At 41.9% G+C, this 21,237-nt stretch overlaps 1 protein-coding gene across 2 annotated transcripts in view; it reads left to right on the plus strand.

Moving 5' to 3' along the window:
• KCNH1 (potassium voltage-gated channel subfamily H member 1) overlaps positions 1 to 21,237 on the plus strand; it is a 409,116-nt gene that overhangs the window by 25,345 nt on the left and 362,534 nt on the right. For both annotated transcript variants that reach the window (XM_024751064.1, XM_024751065.1), the window contains exons 2-4: positions 5,222 to 5,345; positions 9,130 to 9,236; positions 20,913 to 21,041. In XM_024751064.1, the coding sequence (XP_024606832.1) occupies positions 5,222 to 5,345; positions 9,130 to 9,236; positions 20,913 to 21,041 (360 nt within the window). The remainder of the gene's footprint in view (positions 1 to 5,221; positions 5,346 to 9,129; positions 9,237 to 20,912; positions 21,042 to 21,237) is intronic.

A 21,237-nucleotide genomic window follows, 5' to 3' on the forward strand; every position in this document is an offset into this window, starting at 1 on the left:
GTGGCCATGGCTCACGGGCCTACCTGCTCCGCGGCACGCAGGATCTTCTCGGACAGGGACACGAACCTGCATCCCCTGCATTGGCAAGCGTACTCTCAACCACTGCGCCACCAGGGAAGCCCCCTATTTTTGTTTTTATTTCCATTTCTCTAGGAGGTGGGTCAAAAAGATATTTCTTCCTGGTTCAGTCTCAGAAGGTTGTGCTTTTCTAACAATTTCTCCATTTCTTCCATGTTGTCCATTATATTGGCATAGAGTTGCTTGTAGTAATCTCTTATGAACCTTTGTATTTCTGCAGTGTCAGTTGTTACTTCTCCTTTTTCATTTCTAATTCTATTGATTTGAGTCTTCTCCCTTTTTTTCTTGATGAGTCTGGCTAATGGTTTATCAATTTTGTTTACGTTCTCAAAGAACCAGCTTTTAGTTTTATTGATCTTTGCTATTGTTTCCTTCATTTCTTTTTCATTTATTCCTGATCTGATCGTTATGATTTCTTTTCTTCTGCTAAGTTGGGGTTTCTTTGTTCTTCTTTCTCTAATTGCTTTAGGTGTGAGGTTAGGTTGTTTATTTGAGATGTTCTTGTTTCTGGAGGTAGGATTGTATTGCTATAAATTTCCCTTTTAGAACTGCTTTTGCTGCATCCCATAGGTTTTGGGTTGTCGTGTTTTCATTTTCATTTGTTTCTAGGTATTTTTTGATTTCCTCTTTGATTTCTTCAGTGATCTCTTGGTTAACCTCCATGTATTTGTATTTTTTCCAGATTTTTTTCCTGTAATTGATATCTAGTCTCATAGCGTTGTGGTGGGAAAAGATACTTGATACAATGTCAATTTTCTTAATTTTACCAAGGCTTGATTTGTGACCCAAGATATGTTCTATCCTAGAGAATGTTCCATGGGCACTTCAGAAGAAAGTGTATTCTGTTGTTTTTGGATGCAATGTCCTATAAATATCAATTAAGTCCATTTTGTTTAATGTATCATTTAAAGCTCATGTTTCCTTATTTAATTTCATTTTGGATGATCTGTCCATTTTGACTTGGTTGTAGAAATTGGAATTTAATAATGTGTTTACATGACAGTGATGTGATATAGTATGATTTGGTTTCCCTTCCTGCACAGCTTTTGTTTTCTTTGATGTTTCTAGTTTTCTTTTCTGCCCCCCAAATTATATATGTTTACTAAACTTTTTTATTTTAATTTTAACATGCCTCAGTATCTTTTTATTAAAAAAAATTTATTCATTCATTTATTTATTTATTGTTGGCTGCATTGGGTCTTCATTGCCGCGTGTGGGCTTTCTCTAGTTGCAGCGAGTGGGGGCTACTCTTCATTGTGGTGCACGGGCTTCTCATTGTGGTGGCTTCTCTTGTTGTGGAGCATGGGCTCTAGGTGTGTGGCTTCAGTAGTTTTGGCACACGGGCTTAGTAGTTGTGATTCGTGGGCTCTAGAGTGCAGGCTCAGTAGTTGTGGTGCGTGGGCTTAATTGCTCTGCAGCATGTGGGTTCTTCCCAGACCAGGGCTCGAACCCGTGTCCCCTGTATTGGCAGCCAGATTCTTAGCCACTGCGCTATGAGGGAAGTCTGCCTAAGCTTTTTATGTTATTCCAGATTATCAAGAATATCATTAACTCCTGACCTCCCTTATCTCTAAATAACTTCTCTTCTGGAACTTCTGTTCTCTGAAGCATTCCGTATTGAATGTTTTCTATTAGCTTCCTTCCCTGCTTTCTATATTTGGAGCCACTTTTTTTCCCTAGTTCCCATGTTGTCTTCTTTCATGTGTTACTCCCTCATTTTGCTGATACACATCCTCAAGTAACTTCCTAAGAAAGAATATATGGGAAATAAATTTCCCAGATCTTACCTGAAGATCATATCTGAAAATATTGTTATTCTACCCTCAGATTTGATTGTTTAATTAAAAAAAAATGTCTTCTGTCCTATTGTGTTGTTCTTTCTGATCTTCTTATTAGGATGCATGCTGTTTTTCTTGATTGATCTTCTGTGTCTTATTTTTTTATGTCTCTTTCTGTACTATACTCTGTGAGACTTTATTTTGTCTTCTAACATTTATGCTGAATTTTTAATTGTTACTTTGAATTTACAGGAGCTCTTATTTACTTTTTCATTTGTTCTCCTATGGGTCTTCCCCACCCCCACCCCCACCCAGCATCTTGTTTTTGTTTTATGGGTATATTGTCACTTGAGTCTTTCTGAGGATACTAATTAGTTTTTTTTTTTTTTTAAGTTCTTCTTAAGAACTTAGAGAGTTAAACTGACTAGACTTCATATGAACTCAGGGATAATTCAGTGAATTTTGTACTTCTTTTAAGGCTTAGTTACTCAGTTCAAGAAACGTGAGTTTTTTCAGGGAGAGAAGACCAGCATGAAGGGTTAGTTTATCTCCAGAATAAAGTCAGAGCTCCCTGATATTCAAGACCCTTTGCAGTCCAGTCTGTAGGCTCACCTCCCACTCATTCGTCTTCCTGGCTGCCCTGTGTGTACACCAGTCTGCTCTGTGTCCTGTGCTGCCCGACCTTTGCTCATGCTGGGTCCTCTGCCTGAAATTTTCTGTTCTTCCCACAGCCTCTTACGTTTACCAGAGGCAGGCATCGTATTTTCAGTTCTCTATCTATTTTTGTGTCACCTGTGGCAGGTACATTTTAGGCATTGAAAATGTTTAGGTGAATTTTACTCATCCTTCCAGACGAGAGCAACTTCCACTGTGACCACTCAGAGACACAGTCCTTTACCTCCCTTGAACAGAGTTAAGTATTTCATGCCCTGTTTAGTTAGTTGTATGCAGGCCTATTTGTTCTGGTAAGTTCCCGAAGGGCATGGACCATACCTTGTCAAGCTGGATATCCCAGGGTTTTGCATTGTGCTTGATATCCAATGGGAACTTGAAGTATTTGTGCATATATGGGGAGAGACAGAGGGCAGGACTAGCTGTGTATTTTTACTAAAGGCATATTTATAAGATTAGCAGGTTTGCAGATTCACTTCATGACGGTGCTGTTTTCTGTTCCTTTTCAGTATATCAGAGCATTCCCAAGAGTACATTAAGAGTAACTTACTGTATTACTCATCACAATAGATATGTACACAGATGCGTATCTTCAGCAAAGAGAAAGAAATTGAACAAATAAGTGATAGGCGCTCTCTAAATTTAGCCAGGGGTTAGAACTTTGAAGCTGTGCGTATTCATAAAATGAATCCCTCGAGTTGAAGTCCCTGCTCAGACTGACAGTAAGCGTAGCTTCCATTGCTAATAAATAAGTAAGTAAGCTCCTCTTTCATTTTAATTCTGCTACTTCCGACTGTGGAACCAATATTGTTGTTTTATCTGATGCTGAATCTCTGACCCTATGAGGCTCAGGCTGGCTGCAAGTGCCGTAGCCCATGAGGTCAGCAGTGCCCACATCACCACACCCAGGGGTTCTCAGTGAGGAATCTTACTTCCAGTACACAGCTGAGCTCTGACAACTTGGAGTAAAAGGAAATTTTGAGTAGGAAATGAAGGAGCCACAGCACCCACCTTAGATTGGGGAGCCAGGCGTAGGATCCCAGGTGGCCCTGAAGGCATTTGCAGGCTGGGTGAGGGATGCAGCCATGCTCTCCCAGCAGGAAGGGGTGGATGAGCACCCTACCACCTGGTGACCACCTGCTAGTTCCCTCTCGTGTCCACTGTCAGAGGCTCAGGTGCGTGGGGTCCATCTGGATGAGGTAAGGTCTCTCTTGGCGGGGTGGGGAGCCACTGCTACAGGCCCTTTAGCTGTCAGCTTTCCTGGTGGCTGAAACCACCAAGCAGAGACATCACCTTTCACCAAGATTGCTCACACTGGAAGGGGCTGCAGCAGACTGTGAGGGCACAGTGAGGTAGGGCCCATCCTTTTGGACCACCAGAAAGGAACAGGTATCCAGGTACGCTGTGTAGCTGAAGCACTGCAGAGAGTCTTCTCAAAGCTGGTGGCAGCTAAGCTGCCCACTCAAATCTAAGAGCTTTCGAATGTTTGCAAGTGTTAATAAACAAACCAAATGTCGGAAAAAAGAGTAGATTATGGTATTTAGCTATTCCTCCTGCCTCTCCTTCCTCTATTCCTTCCCACATAGATAGGAAAGGATGGTTACCCATATTGTGCATAAACTGTAAATGCTGTACTAGAACAAAATTAACCTCCCAATTAAATGAGGACATTACATGTCACCATTATTCCACTCCACATAGTGTACATATATAAACAAAACCCCCTCCAGTTTACAACAAAGGAAGGGTCTGTATGTGTGTCCTTTCATTCCTTTTTTTGGTCGGGGGGAGGTGTGGAAGGGGTGATTATTCTGTGGAGGGGAGAGAGCCAAGCCAAAATAATGATTATATTGAAGTTCTGGATGTTATTTGCTTAAGGTCTTGAAAAGAGAAGAGGGACACTTGATTTCCTGAGCACAAAAGGTATCGAAGACTTCTGATCTTTAAAAATGTGGAAAGTGGTGAGAACACGCTAAATAGCCCAACATATCTGGCTTACTTAATCCCCGTATCACAAGTGAATGGTGGGCTGGTGCTCCATGAAAGAGCTCTGAAATGTGCTTTCTGTGGCTCCATGATTTCAAAATCAGTAAGAAGGTTTTTGTCATTGCCAGCATCTTGATCAGGTTCTATGGAGCCCTAGCATTAGGAAGGTCTAAGTCACTTCTTTATGGAGAGGAAGACTCTCTGGTGTGTGTATTCCAGGAGGCAACCTGCTGTCCCCTTGCCTTTCTAAGAAGGCCTTCTCCTCCAAGGATCAGCAAATATTAATCAGGGTGAATAAGGCCAGTTTGTAGCTTCTGCCCAAAAGACTGACAGGGCCAAGATGCTGGATGGAGCCCAGAAGAAATTACTTTTGGATTCTCTCTGGCTCCACATTACCAGCATAATCTCACAGAGATGAAAAATTAGGACTTGAGTATGTCTTATGGAAATCACTGGATTTCTGCTGAAAACGTTGGTTGGTTGGTTAAGCATGCTTCCTTTGGAGTACAGAAACCTCAGCATTTGCATTCCAAATATTCAGTTCTAAAGCTCTGTTCTTCTGTATTCCTCAGAGGGCCATTTTGGAGGGAAACAAAAATACCTGGATTGGTTATTATTTATGTCCTCATTGAATCTCAACTAATGTCTTGCCTCATATGCCCTTTTCTTTTCTCCTTCCCCTTCTTCTTCTTCTTCTTTTTTAACAGATACTAATTTTGTGTTGGGGAATGCCCAGATAGTGGACTGGCCTATCGTGTACAGCAATGATGGATTTTGCAAGCTGTCTGGCTATCACAGGGCGGAAGTGATGCAAAAAAGCAGTACCTGCAGGTATTTATGTTTGGGGTTCTGTTCAACACTCTATCATGGTATCTTTTTGGAAAAAGAAACTGGCTTACTCAGCTTGGGAATTTCCTTTCATGCAGAGTTCATTCAGGAATATTGCACGATCATCTCTAGTTCACACACTGTACTGGGAAAATCAAAGAAGATCTAAAACATAGTCCCTACAGCTAATGAATTTACAGTCAGTGAGATGGGAGAAAACCTAGAAAAACTCAGGAAAGTCATTTTATCAATAAAATGTGAACTCAATTTTATGAGGATTTAGATGCAAATTATGTGAAAGAAGATTAAATGAAATCAAATGAAATGGATGATTTTAGATGATTAAATTAATTTTAAAACACGTATGGCCGCTCTTTAAGAATCAACAGCATGTTGGAGGCAAGGGCCTTGTTCATAGGGCTTTTCATCAGAAAACGAGAAGAGAACCATGTCTTGCTGCCTTGCTGCTGTCACATCTCTCTCTGATCACTGATTCAAAGGCAGAAGCAAAGGGTGCTGTGCAGCTTGTGCATTTGACAGGGTTCCTAACCAAGCAGCGCCCTTGGGCCGTGGCACTAGGAAAGCTCTTTTAGAGCATCTTCAAGGTGTCCTGCGGAGCGTGTGACCCGGACCCTGCGCTGCCCCAACAAGGTCTTGGCTCCACAGCCTTTGGCGCCTCTCACTCCTCACCTTCCTCAGAGTCTTCTGTCTTCAGTGGTGTTCGCATGCAGTGGAATCATTTTCCTAAACCTGCTACACCCAAAAGTGAACTCATCTCCAAAGGGTGGAAAAACCCATCTGACCCAGTCATAGTCTTTGGTTCTCAGAAGTTGCATTTTCTTGATATTAAATCAGCCAAGTAACTCATTTGGTGAAAAGTATTAAATGTTTTGAAAATATTATCATTTTCTTAAATTTTAGGTTTTTGGGACTGGGAAATGGAAAATGTAAGATTCCCTCAAAGGAGAGGGGTGGGATAGGGAGGGTGGGAGGGAGATGCAAGAGGGAGGAGATATGGGGATATACGTATATGTAGAGCTGATTCACTTTGTTATAAAGCAGAAACTAACACACCATTGTAAAGCAATTATACTCTAATAAAGGTGTTGAAAAAAAAGATTCCCTCAAAGGTTTAAAAATTATGACTCAAGTATTACGATAGAATTCTCTTATATTCTTGGTGTGCTGTTATCCTCTTGAGTATCTGTGTATCTGCATCTGTGTCTCCATCTGTACGGGCACGTACACAATCAGAACACACTGGGAGAGTGAGCTCGCTTTTGTACACAATCAGAACACACTGGGAGAGTGAGCTCGCTTTTTCGTGTGACTTGAGCAGCCTTTCCTTACCTTTCTTGCTTCTTATTGGCTATAATCAGACACTTTAAGAAAATCAGATAAGAGAACTGGATAATTTAGCCAACTTTCTTTTACGCGCAACTCTAAGAAACTTATTTAATTCCCTGAAGGTGTCCCTTCTCTAGAAGGAAAGTAAACATGCCTTTGTGTTAGCCACATCCCTAATTGCTCAGAAGCCTTTTGGCTGGTTTCTTGCATTGCAGGCATCTGAAATCTAATGTCCAGACAAAGGAAATGTACACCTACCACTAAACTACAACTTGAAAAAGTACATAAGAGTAAGGAAAGCTGGGCATAATTACGGCACTTCATTTATTTGAAGACTTCACTTTGCAGGGATTGGTTTTACCTTGTGAAGGAAATTGCCAACCTATACAACCATCACATAAGTCACTTATCTAGCAAATCCATTCAGAAAGGGAAAGTGGGAGGAAGCTAAAAAGGCCTTAGAGCAAAACCAGCTAAGTAAAATGGTTATAGAGCTTAAGTTTTTACCTCCTGGGAGAAAGAAATCCTCTTGTTCTCAGGCATGGCTAATTTAGCCTTGATCTATCCTTCTTTTTAAAGGTAATTCACCAAGCTCAGTTATCTGTTTTCCTGGTTTATAGACGAAGAACACAGCCCCAAAGCAGAGTACTACATGAGATGGGCTCACGGGGAACCACAGATAATAGCATCTCTCGGTGGGCTGGGAAGGAACGTGATAACAAAAGTGACGCAGAATTCATAAAGTCAATAGCTAGGGCACTTTTCTTGCAGGGTGCTGGAAAGTGGAAGCTCACAGTAAGCCCACGGCTGTTCCAGTATCAAGCTGAGCATGGCGCTTGACTTGGTAGTTCAGGAATTGTGCTTGATAACTTCTGAGGTTCTTGTTCTGAAATTCTGTGATTCTATGACTCAAGGCATCAAGAAAAAGCCAAATTGCACAGTTAGGTATGCGCAGTTTTAGAAGACAGGTTGTGTATTGTTTGGGAACCCACGCTGCTGCTTCTATACATTACATAAGCCTTGAGGGCTGAGCATGGCTGTCCTTCCTTGTTGGTGTCGTCTGAAGGCCTGGGGTGGGCAGGGGACATGCTTGGGGGGGGGTCCATGGGCAGCCTTTGTTGGAGGACTGGCTTTTCCAGCCCCATTAAGGGATGGTTTCTCTCCTCTCACGTTTTGTTAGTGTCGCTCAGCCTAGTTGTTGGGAATGTTATCCCGTTCCTAGAGGGAAAAACCTTGGTCTTCAGACCATATTCAGTGTGCGGACCCAAGAAAATGGACAGTTCCGGCAGTTTTCCTGCCTCTGCTGAGAACCAGTATTAGTAGGCAGAAGCTTCTACTATCGAGAGGTTTTCTCTAATTTTTTTTCAGGATGCTTATTTACCCTGTTAGTTTACTTTTCTCCAAATTGTGAGGAGTGTGGAGAAGTATTAGAAAGAATTTATAGAATTTTATCATCTGGATTTATTCAACCCAGAGCTCTTTTTTCTTTTTTAGTGGTGGGGTAGGAAAAAGAGCTGCACAGACAGTGGCTGAATCTTCTGTTTGCTGAATCTTCTTTTCTTTCCTTAGCTACAGTATGTCTTGATGTTTAGAGCATCAAATTGCGCCCTTTTTCTTGTTTGGTGACTTTTTGTGTTTTTTTTTCCCCTATTCTTTTGTTTAATTTGTTAGGAATTAGAGGAGGAAAAGTCTGTGGTCCAGATTTATTCTGCCATCCTTCTCAGGACGTCTCTCAGAATTGTATTTCTAAAATGCAGATCTCGTTATGTAACTCTTTTGCCTGAAACCCTGCAGGGGCCCTCCCTGCATTGCTTTCGGGATAAAGTTTAAATGACTTCACCTGACCTGTAATGCCGTGATCTCCCCCATGATCTGGCCCTTGCTTACCTCTCCATATTACCTGTTGCTAATTTTCCCCTTACTGTCTACATTCCAGACATATGGAACTGAACCGTATTCAGGTTCCAGAATTAACCTTCCTCTCACCTCGGTGCCTTTGCACATGCTTATCTTTTGCGTAGAATGTTCCTTTCCCTCCTTTTCTCAGCAGATTTCCACCTGCTCTTTAGATCTCTTTTGTTCTTGCCTCTGGGAAGCCTTTTCTGACCACTCAGACAGTGCTCTGTGCCTATTCTTAGTGTTGTAATTCCTCATGTGTTGGTCATACTGTTCTCTAATCTACTGTTTCCTGATCTACTGTTTCCTAGTGTGTCTCATTAGACTGTCAGTTTTGGGGGGACAAGGATGGAGTCTTGATTCCAGCTCAATCAGTAAATCGTTTTTGATTGAACAAATGTTTTCATTGTGTATGTGTGTGTGTGTGTGTGTGTGTGTTCCACAGTGCAAAGCACAGTGCTGGGTGTAGAGCAGGTATTTAATAGATGCTTGTAGAATAATAAATACTTGTTCATCTAACTTGGGCTGTTTGGTTGCTTTGCAGTTTTATGTACGGGGAGCTGACTGATAAAGACACCATTGAAAAGGTGCGGCAAACATTTGAGAACTATGAGATGAATTCCTTTGAAATTTTGATGTACAAGAAGAACAGTGAGTATTCAGACCATTCTGAACCATACCTTGATGTGCTTGGAAGAGTAAAATATCTCCTCTTTCTCTGTTGCTGTCTTAGGTTTTCTTTTCTCCCATCAGCTAAATGTCATTCCTTGAAGCCAGTGTGTATGTTGGGGTAAATGGTATGGATGAGCATTTGTACTTGTCACTAACCAATTAAGACTTCTTGATCTCTTTTCTGCCCAGAGTTAGTGTTTTTCCTATTGGTTTCCTTATGTTGAGTTGTTGGCCTAAGGCACTTGTAGACTTTAAGGCTTCTTAGGTGGGGAGGGAGGAGGTGGGTTAGAATCTCTGTCCAGTTCACATTTGTATCTATCTCCCTTTAGCACAGCGGGTAACACCAGTAGATGCCCAATTAAGAGTTTCTAAATAAAATTTTGTTTCACTTGTGACCCCAGTTTTCTGTCAGAGACAGTATTAATCAAATACTGTAATCACTGTTAGTCAAAATGTATTGTTAATTGGTATTTGTTTTGTGTATAATAACTTCCACAAATATATTAATGAAGAATCTAGGTCAATAGCTATACACAAGTATAGAACTTGCTTTCTCTTAGCACTTTCCTGTTGAATAGAGATTAATTGTATTGGAAGTATGGGAAGTGGGCTGTATGGGAACATAGCCATAGCAGGGCTGCAGAGGTGTTGAAGAGTGCTTTGTTTTTTAAATTTAATTTAATTTTTATTTGTTTTTTATTTTTGGCTGTGTTGGGTCTTTGTTGCTGTGTGCGGGCTTTTCTCTAGTTGCATTGAGTGGGGGCTACTCTTTGTTGCGGTGCAAGGGCTTCTCTGGCTTCTCTTGTTGCAGAGCATGGGCTCTAGGCACGCAGGCTTCAGTAGCTGTGGCACGCAGGCTTAGTAGTTGTGGCTTGTGGGCTCTAGAGTGCAGGCTCAGTAGTTGTGGTGAACGGGCTTCGTTGATCCACGGCATGTGGGGTCTTCCCGAACCAGGGCTCGAACTCATGTCCTCTGCATTGGCAGGCAGATTCTTATCCACTGCGCCACCAGGGAAGCCCGAGTGCTTGGTTTTTAAAAACACTATTTGGTTGTAAGGAATCCTGTTCTTTATATGTAGGATTGAACTCAGTAGGTCATTGGTTCACTAGAACATTCCCAGGATATGTGTTTATTTTGGTGGCATTCAGGATGATATGTTTTGCTCTGGAAAGCAGTGGGCACATGTGGCTTTTATCTGGAAGGAGCTCGGACTTTTTTTCAGTCTGGAGTGTTGGTGCAGGCAACGGAGAGGACTCTTTACTTGGTGGCCAGTGCAGACGCTGAGCTGAGAGATTAGCTTTGGGCATCAGCAACTCTGAGAGGGTTGGTCCTGCACTTTCACACTAGAGTTGCTGCCTTGTTCCATTTCACCTCCTCAGCCAGTAGGTCTAGTTCCTACCTCGAGACCTACCCTAGTTCCTACCCTGAGACATTTTGCCAAATAGGCCTGAGAGGAATGAGGTGAAAGACTGTGACTGGCTCCGTGCCAGCCCTTCCTCTACGGGGGGACACAACTCAAAGCAACAGCTGTTCCCAGGAGCACGCCAGCAGTGCCTTTGCATGGGAGGGGAGGGGTCTGCCCATGTGCCCAGAGCTAAGGGAGTGAGTTAAAGGTTTCCCACACTGGTAGCTTTGTGTCCTGAACAGTGTGGATTTCCCCACGTCACAGACTATTAATCAGGTAGGCGTATCACAAAGATAATGCCTTGCGTTTATACTTTGCTTCAGAGTTTTCAAGCTTCATTAGACCATGCATTTAACTTGCTCAAAGTCAACTATACATGTTGGGCATAAAAGGAAGAGAGAGGGAAACATAATTAAAACTGAATTAGTGATTCCACTTGCTATTCTCTTCAGTGGGCATGTACCCCAGAGTGAGTATGAGACGGCAGGGGGGAAACTGCTGTTCCCTCAGCTGCCTCGGGGGCTGAAGGCCTCGTACTGTGAGTATCTCATCGCACTGAGGGTGATTCTGGTACTTCCGGTTCTGTACGTTAGGTAGACATGGCCTAGGCATGGAAGCCAGTCAGTTCAACTGATGTTTTTACCAAAGAATCAGCATCTCTTCCCTCCCTGGAGGTTGTGGTGGGCTTATTGAGAGAGACGCATGCCAGTCTCCAGAGTGGCATGTCAGCCTGGGCATGGACTCTACTTCATGGGTGATGTGAAGGCATTCTCAAGAGCAATTGTGGTCATATGCAACTTTTACCCTACCCTTTGATTTTAGAAAATACACTCTGTGGAAGGTATGATGCCACTCTATTTAAAAATGTTGAGAGAGCCCTGTGAAGTAGTCATGGCTGACGTTACGTATCTCCATTGTATAACAAGGTAAATTCCTCACCTGAGGTCATGCAGAGCCAGGACCTGGTTTCCAGTGCTTGCTCCGTGGCTGTTCTTTCCAGACGGGGTTGGTTTTAGTCGGGGCACAAGGCAGGAACACCACATATGGTGGTGCAGGCTATACCCTGCATGGGGGCAACCAGAAACCAGTTTGCTTGCTAGGTCCTCAGTGCACCCTGGCCTAGAATTGCATCTGTGCTGAGGGAGGAACTTCTCTTTCTAATTTACACAAGGATGTCCAGTGGGCTGGCAGGGGTTTCGTCCAAGGCTAAGCCTGTGCATAAAACATGAAGCAGACGTGGATGCAGACAGTGTTGGTTTCTTCCTAGGAACCTGTTCACTGTCCCCAACTCCTCCAAATCTACCCTCACCCGAGGAATTTAGAAACTTTAAATTATTTTTTAAGCCTGGGTATTTTACAGTTGCACCAAATTCTATGTTTTTGTTAATGGCTTTTTACTGACCAACTACAGGCATACCTCAGAGATATTGTAGGTTGGGTTCCACAAATTTTTTGGTTTTCCAGTGCATGTAAAAGTTGTTATAGTGGTATACTGTAAACATAGCTGTCTGTTAAGTGTGCGGTAGCATAATGTCTATAAAAAAACAATGTGTATGCCTTAATTAAAATTAATTCAGTTTTTGCTAAAAAATGCTAATCATCATATGAGCCTTCAGGGAGTTGTAATCTTTTTGCTGTAGAGGGTTTGAAATATTGCGAGAATTACCAAAATGTGACACAGAGACATGACGTGAACCAATGCTGTTGGAAAAATGGTGCCAATAGACTTTCTCAATGCAGGGCTGCTACAGACTTTCAACTTGTTAAAAAATAAATGTGGTGTCTGTGAAGCGCAATAAAGCGAGGTCTGACTATACTCTGTCAGACACTAGACTTGCTCCTAGGAACGCTCCTCTGCTCCCACAGTGTTTGCGGGGGTCGGGGGCCACATCACAGTATAGAGCTGTAAGTGTTTTGATGGTGACACCACATGGGGGGTGTCCCTTCACCCTAACTTAGGAGGTCAGGGAAGGAAGTCTTCCTAGCAGGCAGGAAATTCATGTGGAAACTGAAGGATAGTGGGGAGTTAGGCAGAGAGAAGGGCAAAGAGTGTCCCAGGCTGATGAAAGGCACGTGGAGAGGGCAATAGGGGAGAGCAGCACTGACATTTGAAGAAACGCAAAGCAGGGCTCCTCAGACTTTGACAGGATATATAACATCACCTGCAAATCAAAAAAAGTATATACTTGTATTCAGTAGGTCTGCAGAAGGGCCCAAGATTCTGCTCCAGGTGATGCTAATGCCGCTGGTCCAAGAATCACACTCTGAGTAGCAAGGACAGAAAGCAGCTGCAGTGAAGGCTGACTTCCATGCCTACAGGGTGTGTCTATACCTGGCTGGATCCCCTGCACCCAGCACAGTGCCTGACCCAGAAGGTGTTCCACCTGAACTCATGGAGTAATTGAATAAATCTGTAAATGCATGGGTCACCAGTGTAGCTGGAGAGGTTGAGAAGGGCCGATCGTGCAGCCACGTTAAAGAGTTTAGAATTTGTCTTAAGAGCAGAGGTGGTGGGGACAGAGGGTGGCCTGAGAGGCGTTGAGCGGTTTTAAGCAGGGTTAAGTGTGTAATAGGAAGATTTTCATTTCAGAAAGATGACTCCATTAGAGAGTGGAGATGGAATGCATTGTAGGAGACCAGAGGTGGGAGACGCGTTAGGAATCACCATTGTGGCCTGCTGGGGGAGCGGTGGGGAAGAGGCAGCTGAGAAGGAGAGGTGTCCGGGGAAATGGGAGGAGGCTGAGCCTAGGGACTTGCCAGTGGAGCCCACTGACTGGCAAGTGTCTAGCACACAGCCCAGCCCAGAGGAGGCACTTGGCCCATGTTTGCTGAGTGACTTTGAAAGGAACTTGACAGTTACCAAGAAACAGATGAGTGACCCAAGAGTATGTGATTCACAGTGAGGGCTTCAGAGCCAAGGAGCAAGCCTCGTGGGGCTGAACTGACCGGCTGGCCCGGGAGGAGCAGACTGAACAGAGATGGACGGGAGGAGAGAGAGGAGGAGGCAGGTTTGCTGCTACTTTCACAATTTGTAGTTCAATAGATTGAAACTTTCAGCGTTTTAAAGCAGTATGGAGTCCCGTGGGGGAAATGTCACCCCATTTGAGACTTTAAAATGTGAAATGTCATCATTGAAAGGAAGGTTTTTTTTCTTTTTTCTCTGATTTTTAAATGAATGCATTTTTACTATGGAGAACACGTATGAAGGCTTAAAGAAGAAAATCAATCACCCTAAAGACTCAAAGACTTGGAGAAATACTACCATCCTATTGACATTTTGGTGTTTTGTCTTGCACATGTTACATAGTTGAGACTTTGACATGTATGCAATTTGAAATTGTACATTTATTTAATTTTTTTATCATAAAAATATCCTTATCATTAAAATTCCCCATAAATATAATTTAGAAGGAATTTTATTAACACTTCCTTTATTGTTGGATATTTATGAGGCTCTAAATTTTCTTGATTAAATATAATGTTGAGGTGAAGATCTTCATGCAAAGATATTAGTTGACATTCTGAAATATTTCCTAGAAGTTGAAAATTACTGTGTTGAAGAATGTGAACCAAGGTTCCTGAGACATTTTGCCAAATTGTGTTCCAGAATTGAATGCATTTCCAAGTTCACTTGCAGACTGTGAGTGTCTGACTCATTGAATTGCTCTAGCACCAAACAGATTGCCTATAATTACATTTTTTTGTTTAATGAGTATTTTTAATGCTAGTGAGAGTGAAGTATTTTTCCTATTTAATATCCATTTAAAATTACTTTTTTATGTTAATTGTTCAGATTCTTTGCCCATATGTTCTATTTAATTCTTGTGATTTTCTTTATAAACTCTTAATAAATTGTTTTGATTCTCCCCCCTCCCATTCTTTAGTATTTACAAGGATAACTTTGTAGAAAGGATCCGCTAGTGATAGGCATTCATGTTTATTTTACCTTTTGGGGAGTTGGAAGTAATTAGCAGAAGGCTTCATGGTGTGTTTTGGAATGAGTGTGTGTAATACTATTACCTATCTTGGAGACTGGCTTATTTGAAACATTTCTTTCTATCTATTGGCGAGTCTGACCAGTAAACCTGGGCATTTTGGAATTGCTATATATTTTGTATTGTGACTTAACTCATTCTCAGTATGCTGGATAATTTTCTTATATCAATGACAGTCGTCATTCATGAACTCATTCAGCAAATATTTAGGTGGCCACTTTTGGGCTGGCCAATTAGTTTTTCCATTTTTCGAACAAGAAAGTTAAGAAGTATCAGCCCTGAGTGAAATCAGTCCACCCTCTGGATAACACCCCCCAGCATTTGACTGACTCCACAATTCATGGTGTGGCTGGGGGCCCTGGTTTGGGAGCTGTGGATCAGCTTCTCCAGCAGAGAAGCCCAGAGAAAGGCAGCTTAGAGCAGGAGAAGCTGCCGGCTAAGTCCTTATTGATTACCTACTGCAGGCCTGTGGGTTTGAGCCAAAGAGATCCACATATAAGAAACCGACTCTGCCTTTGAGGAGGTGACAATCTGTTGTGAAGACAAATCTAATAGGAAACAGTCGTCTCTTGCTTATTTTACCAATAGATTGTCTTTTACTTTTTCAGTACTAGAAGCTGCTTATATGTGAGGGATATTGATCCTAAATCACACACATAGTGAAAACATTCTGCCTATTAAAATTTTTTCTCTTTAATTAAAGACTTTTAAAATACCATATAGAAGTAAAAAATGTTTGTCAGTCTTTCCCTTTATGGTTCTGACCTTTATATAATACTTAGGAAGCCCTTCTCCTTACCTAAATAATAAAAATATTCTTCCATTTTTCCTTCTGTTACTTTTATAGCACTCTTTATTATCATCCAGCTCTTTCTTTCCAATTTGAAATGCTCTTTTTACATATGCTAAGTTCTCACACATTTCATGGGTTTGTGTCTCTCCTCTTTTTCCTTGTGTAACTTATTAGCTACATGAGTTTGGTTAAAATGCTTTCCCACTTGGGTTGTCCATATTTAAATTGGGGATAATGTCACAGTAGCAATTCCACTTCACAGAGTTGTGAAAGGTAAACCATGATGTGTCAGGGTTTGGCCCCGCTGGAAGCACTCAGTAAATGATATTATTGTCTTCATTATTGCTTGTTTTAGGGTCATTGCCAATGGCTCCTAGTTACTATAGTAGGTAGTCCCTGTCATACGTTTTCTCTTCAAAAATTTCTTGGCTGTTCTTCTACCTTTACTTTTCTATTTGAATTGAATGTCAATTCATCAAGCTCTGAGAAAAACAAATGAAAAAAGGAACAATTGAGATTCTGATTGAAATTGCATTAAATTTATATATTAAAAAGGGAGGTTTGACATCTTACAGAATTGATTCTTTTAATCTACAAACAGTGTAACTCTCTCCATTTATTGAGGTTTTGTTTTTTTGCCCTTCAGTCAAATTTAAATTACATGGAGGCTTAAGCATTGAATTTTCTACCTTTCCCTTGTTATGGTTGAGACTGGCCCTTTTCCTTATGAACAGGTAGACGCAGCTTTGGAGTTTCATTAAACACCTTAAGATACGTTCTCTTTTAAAGTCATACGAACACCCCTGTGAGGTGAGATTGAACATTTTAACCTTAGAGGTAAAGAATTTAAAAGGAAGGAAGAAAGGAAAGTAATAGTTTTAAATATCTGTGTATCATCATACATTTTAACTTAGTCTAAAGTAGGTCTATTATTCCCATTTTACAAATAAGGAAACTGATTCTGAGAGAAGTTAAAGTGGCGTGGCCAAGACATAAAATAAATGAAGAGATAGGGCTCAAACACAGGGCTTGGGATTCTGAATCAGATGTTCTAATGGCCAGTGGTCACTACTTCCCCCCTCATGCTCTCTCATCCTGTCTACACTTGTCATTTGTCTCAGTAAAGTTGACTCAAATCCTATTGGTCTGTTTCCTGGGGCTGACTGCCATTCTCTAGTCTAGTTTCTGGACCCATCGGAATGGCCCAGCACATGCAACCCTTCTCAAGAGCCAATCACAGTGGCTTGGTCAATTCTGTTGCTGTCAAACGTGGCCTGGATGCCTGGCTCTAGAGAGTACCTGGGAGGAGGTCCAGGGTAGGAGGCCAAAAATTCTCTCATACACCTGAGCCTTGCTGTTTTGTTATCTGACTGTTGTGGTTGAGAAACCCTATAGCCAGGTTAGGTTGTCAGGTTCATTACTGCATAACCCAAGGGAGCTACATAAGGGATGACCATCACAGAGTGACCAGAAGGAGGAGCCTGACCTGGAACTCCCCTTCTACTGGGCATCCTCATCCAGGAGAGAGCTGCAGCCTTTGCCATCAGTAGGAGGTGTTTCTCCTGGATTTGTGTATTGATCTGCCTTTAATAGAAAATTTATCATTGACCCTTTGTTCTTTTTTGCAGAAACAGGGCATTAAGTACTTGCTTTTCTTGGTTTTTCCCGGAATTTTAACCTCTTCCTGATTTTGTGTGTGTGTGTGTGTGTGTGTGTGTGTGTGTGTATGTGTGTGTGAATATTTGTGCATTCATTGTCTCACTTTTATCCTGATGGAATGGATGCTGCTGCAGAATCTGGGCTGTAGGAGAGGTCCCTGGAGGCCAACTGCTTGGGCATCTGCCCCTGGGCAGGTCTTTATTTGAATGGAGCCAAAGGGTTCCTGAATATCCCTGGGCGCATCCAGAGGGGTGTAAGGGAAATTGGGTGGGTGGGGCTCTGGACTATGAATGGTTCATGTTTGCTTGAAGGAACTGTTTCATGTACTGAGACCTTGAGTATTGTTTCATTAGTTAAAAACGCTTCGCTCTTAAAAAGCGAAAGGTTGAAATGACTGGTCTGTGCTATCTAAGAGGGACACATAGTCTTTTTTGGAAGAATTTCAGAAATGAAAATTTAAACCCATTCATCATTCCTAGATTGTTTGGGTGTGACAATTTGGGAGAGAGGCAGGTCTGAGTAACTGTGAAGACACTGGAAGTAGGATTTATTTCTTTGAAACTCAGCAAGCATTCCTAGAGTTTGTTGAGTTTCACCGCTGCAGGCTGGTGCCTCCTGGGGTTGAGCATCGTAATGGCCTATGTGACGCCCCATGGGTAGTACTGCATTGGATGCCGTTGGAATACGGGTGCAGGACCATCAGACAGAGGAAGTAGATCAGTTCTCCTGCCCTTGGAGTGCATTATGAATTATTTACAGAGATAGTGTTCAACTGTTAAGCTTTGAGAGGGCCCAATACATAGCACTTTCTTTTCCTGCCTGTGGTCAGAAACAATTGGGAGAGATACAGGAATCAGGCAAATGGAGGTTAAAATACCACCTTTATGATTAGTAAAGCAAATCCTAGAAAATGTAGTTTATATCTGTGGGCAGGTGAGTTTCTAAAAGTGAATCCTAGAATCAGACTTACCCACCCAACCCAGGTAACACCGGAGAACCACAGGCTTCTCCTCCTACCAGCCATCCCCCCTGCCCTTTGACTTCTCCCCTAACATTTATAGAATGGGGAAGTAGAGCAGATTGCACACTAATCTCTAAGCAGAGGAGGAGAGGTGGCCAGGCTACACATGTCCAATTCTTGTCCCCCAAATCGCCAACCCAGGGAAAAAGGCCTGGAGTGTTACACTGAAAGATGTCCCTCCACGAGGAAATACCAGTAGGAGAAAAGAGGTTCCTACCCTCAACAAGCCCAAGTGATCAGCTGGCGAGGAACTCTTAAAGTAATACATACTGACTCTATGAATTTTTGGCACAAGAAACATATTTAGATATTGAAACGGAATGATCAGAGTAGCATGCATTTAGTCAGGGAACATTTCTGGAAGGAAGCAATGGGCACAGTGTGGTGGAGAGAGGCACATAGCTTTAAACAGATTGACCTGTTGAAATGGAGGAAAGTTCACGGGGAGCTTGAACTATGGTAAAATGAAAAAGGCCTCCCGCTGTGACAAATACAGTAGCTCTTGTGATCTGGGAGATGCGGGTTAGTGTCATCAGTCCTAGTAGTCATAAAGATTAGGTGGCACAGTCCCGAGTGAAACAAGTTCACAGATATCAGGCCCAGCTGATACAGCACAGGGGATGGCCCATAGGCGGCAGCTGTGAAGGCGATGGTTCTGGGAATTGCAGCAAGACGAGGCTCCTGGTGTGAGACAACATGCGGGGCCTCCCTTCTAATTTATTACTAGTTTGGTAAATTTGGCGTGCTTTCTTGTTTACCCAGCTGAGAGAATATTGCTTAGTTTTCTTTAGAGCAAAAAGAAAAGATTTTTTTTTTCTCCTTTTGTCTTACCAGCTAGGATACAACTGAGAGCTGTGGGTACATGGGCTCGATTGGTGTGATGCTTTCTTTTGAGTTTTCTGTTGCTTAATTGAAAGTGGTTTAAAACCCAGGCAGGTTCTGAGGAGGATACTGGGAGGAATAGTAACACAGACCTTCCAAAAACAGTGGATAACTCAGAGACCATATTCTTTTTGATTTTGGAACACGATGTGTGATTTTTTTTTTTTTTTTTTTTTTTTGGCCACGCCAATCAGGTTGTGGGATCTTAGTTCCCCGACCAGGGCTCAAACCCAGGGCCTCGCCAGTGAAAGTGCAGAGTCCTAACTACTGGACCACCAGGGAATTCCCCTGATTTTTGTAAGGTGGATTTTCCTTTCAAAACACATTTTTCTTAGGGTGACACTATCATGTATTTGTCTTCTAAGAGTACCCAGAAACCAGCAGCTAAAAAGGGAAGGGGAAGTGGATAGACGTTTAAAATTAACTGGATGAATATATAGATAATCAAGATTTAAGGAGAACGTATTCCTATCTGATCCATTTGCTGCCTGTTTGTACATTGTGGGGTTATTCATACTTACATATGAATAAGTGGTATAGTCAGATATGTAATCTTGTGATTGTTAAGTAAAATTGGTTAATCCTAATGTTAGTCAGAGATGTCTCTCCGTCCTTGTTGTATAGTATAGAGTTTGATGTGATTGCAGGCAGAGAGACCCAGGTGACCTTTTGGGGATCTATTTCCATCTCCAATATTCAGTGAGTTGTTTGCTTGCTATCTCCTAAAATAAAATATGTGAAATGCTGAGCACAGCACCTGGTACATAGGAAGCTTCTCTAATACTTAACAACATGGGGAAATATTTACTGTATTTTAATTTGAAAATGCTTATAAAATAGTATGTAAAGCATTATCCCGGTTATGCAAAATTCAACAAATAGTTATTAAGTTCTTATATGCCAGATGCTGTTTTAGGAACGGGGATACAAGAACAAGATGGGGTGAACATACCATTGCTTTGTGCCCCATTTAATTTTGTATCACAGAAGAGATTGATAGATCTTGCTGTGATGTCCTCAATAGATAGAAAACATGTTTCTTTTCCTTCTTTTTTTTGTTTTTGGAAGCCAGAGACTGACTTTGTGCAGATATTTTTCCATAGATACCTGAGTGGGTGACCTCTCTGAGAAGTCAGTCAGGTAAGCCCTGCCCACCTTCTCCTTCTGTGATTTAGGGCAGTGCTTTGGAAGAGCTCATTTATCCCCCAGTTCAGCTCACGAGCAAGGATTGGAAGTTGAAACATTCATTGAGCTTCCTAAAGTACTAAGTAATCACAGCTGAAACCCACCTGGAAACTCCCTTTCTGGGGGAGCCTTTGCGAGGAGAATCATTGTGGTGATTGTTTTCCTTCCTCAGTGTGTCCTTATTTGCCATTGTATAGGACCTTTGGGATTTTTATTCTGGGGAGAGAGGTTTAGAAACATAGTTTCTAGCCCATGGTCCATTGAGCCAAATTGATGGATTCCCAAGCTGAATTTTGGCACTGGGAGCTTTTAGCAATGGAAATTTGAGTTTCATGGTCGGCCGGCCATGGCTGGCAATACCCAAACTGGCCCCTACTCTTTACTTGTTCACTACATGGTCTAAGGTAAGTCTTTAGGTCTCTGTACCTTAGATCAGGAGGGCTTTTCAACCCATTTTCTAATCATTTTACAAGGGTTAAGAAATCTGCACTTACAAAATTATTTGAACAGGAGAAAACTCCCCACTGAGTAGTTACTATGAAAGTTTTTATTCCAGCAAGAGGAAAAATTAATGTTTTAAAACCCAGTCCCTGAAGGAATGAAACGATTCTAAAAATGAACTAATATTTGTACCTATTCATTCCCAAGTCTTTACTTCCATAGCCCCTCAAATGAGAATACAAATTACTGACCAACCTTTCGGTATTTCTTTCAGGGACACCTGTGTGGTTCTTTGTGAAAATTGCTCCAATTCGAAATGAACAGGATAAAGTGGTTTTATTTCTTTGCACTTTCAGTGACATAACAGCTTTCAAACAGCCGATTGAGGATGATTCATGTAAAGGTTTGTAATTCTGATCTGTACAAATAATTTTATGCCTTTTTAATTTTTTCGCCTATAGTGTGACTCTCGTTACAGAGAATTTGAGGTTGCCAAGGCAATCTCTGCACAAGGATCAAGATTTAAACTTTAATTTGTGTTGGGTAAAGCATTGTATCGTTCTGGAATGTATTGAGGGAAAAGAAAGTGAGAAAAAAGA

Source organism: Neophocaena asiaeorientalis, unplaced genomic scaffold, assembly GCF_003031525.2.
Source record: "Neophocaena asiaeorientalis asiaeorientalis breed wild unplaced genomic scaffold, Neophocaena_asiaeorientalis_V1.1 scaffold67, whole genome shotgun sequence".
NCBI lineage: Eukaryota > Metazoa > Chordata > Mammalia > Artiodactyla > Phocoenidae > Neophocaena > Neophocaena asiaeorientalis.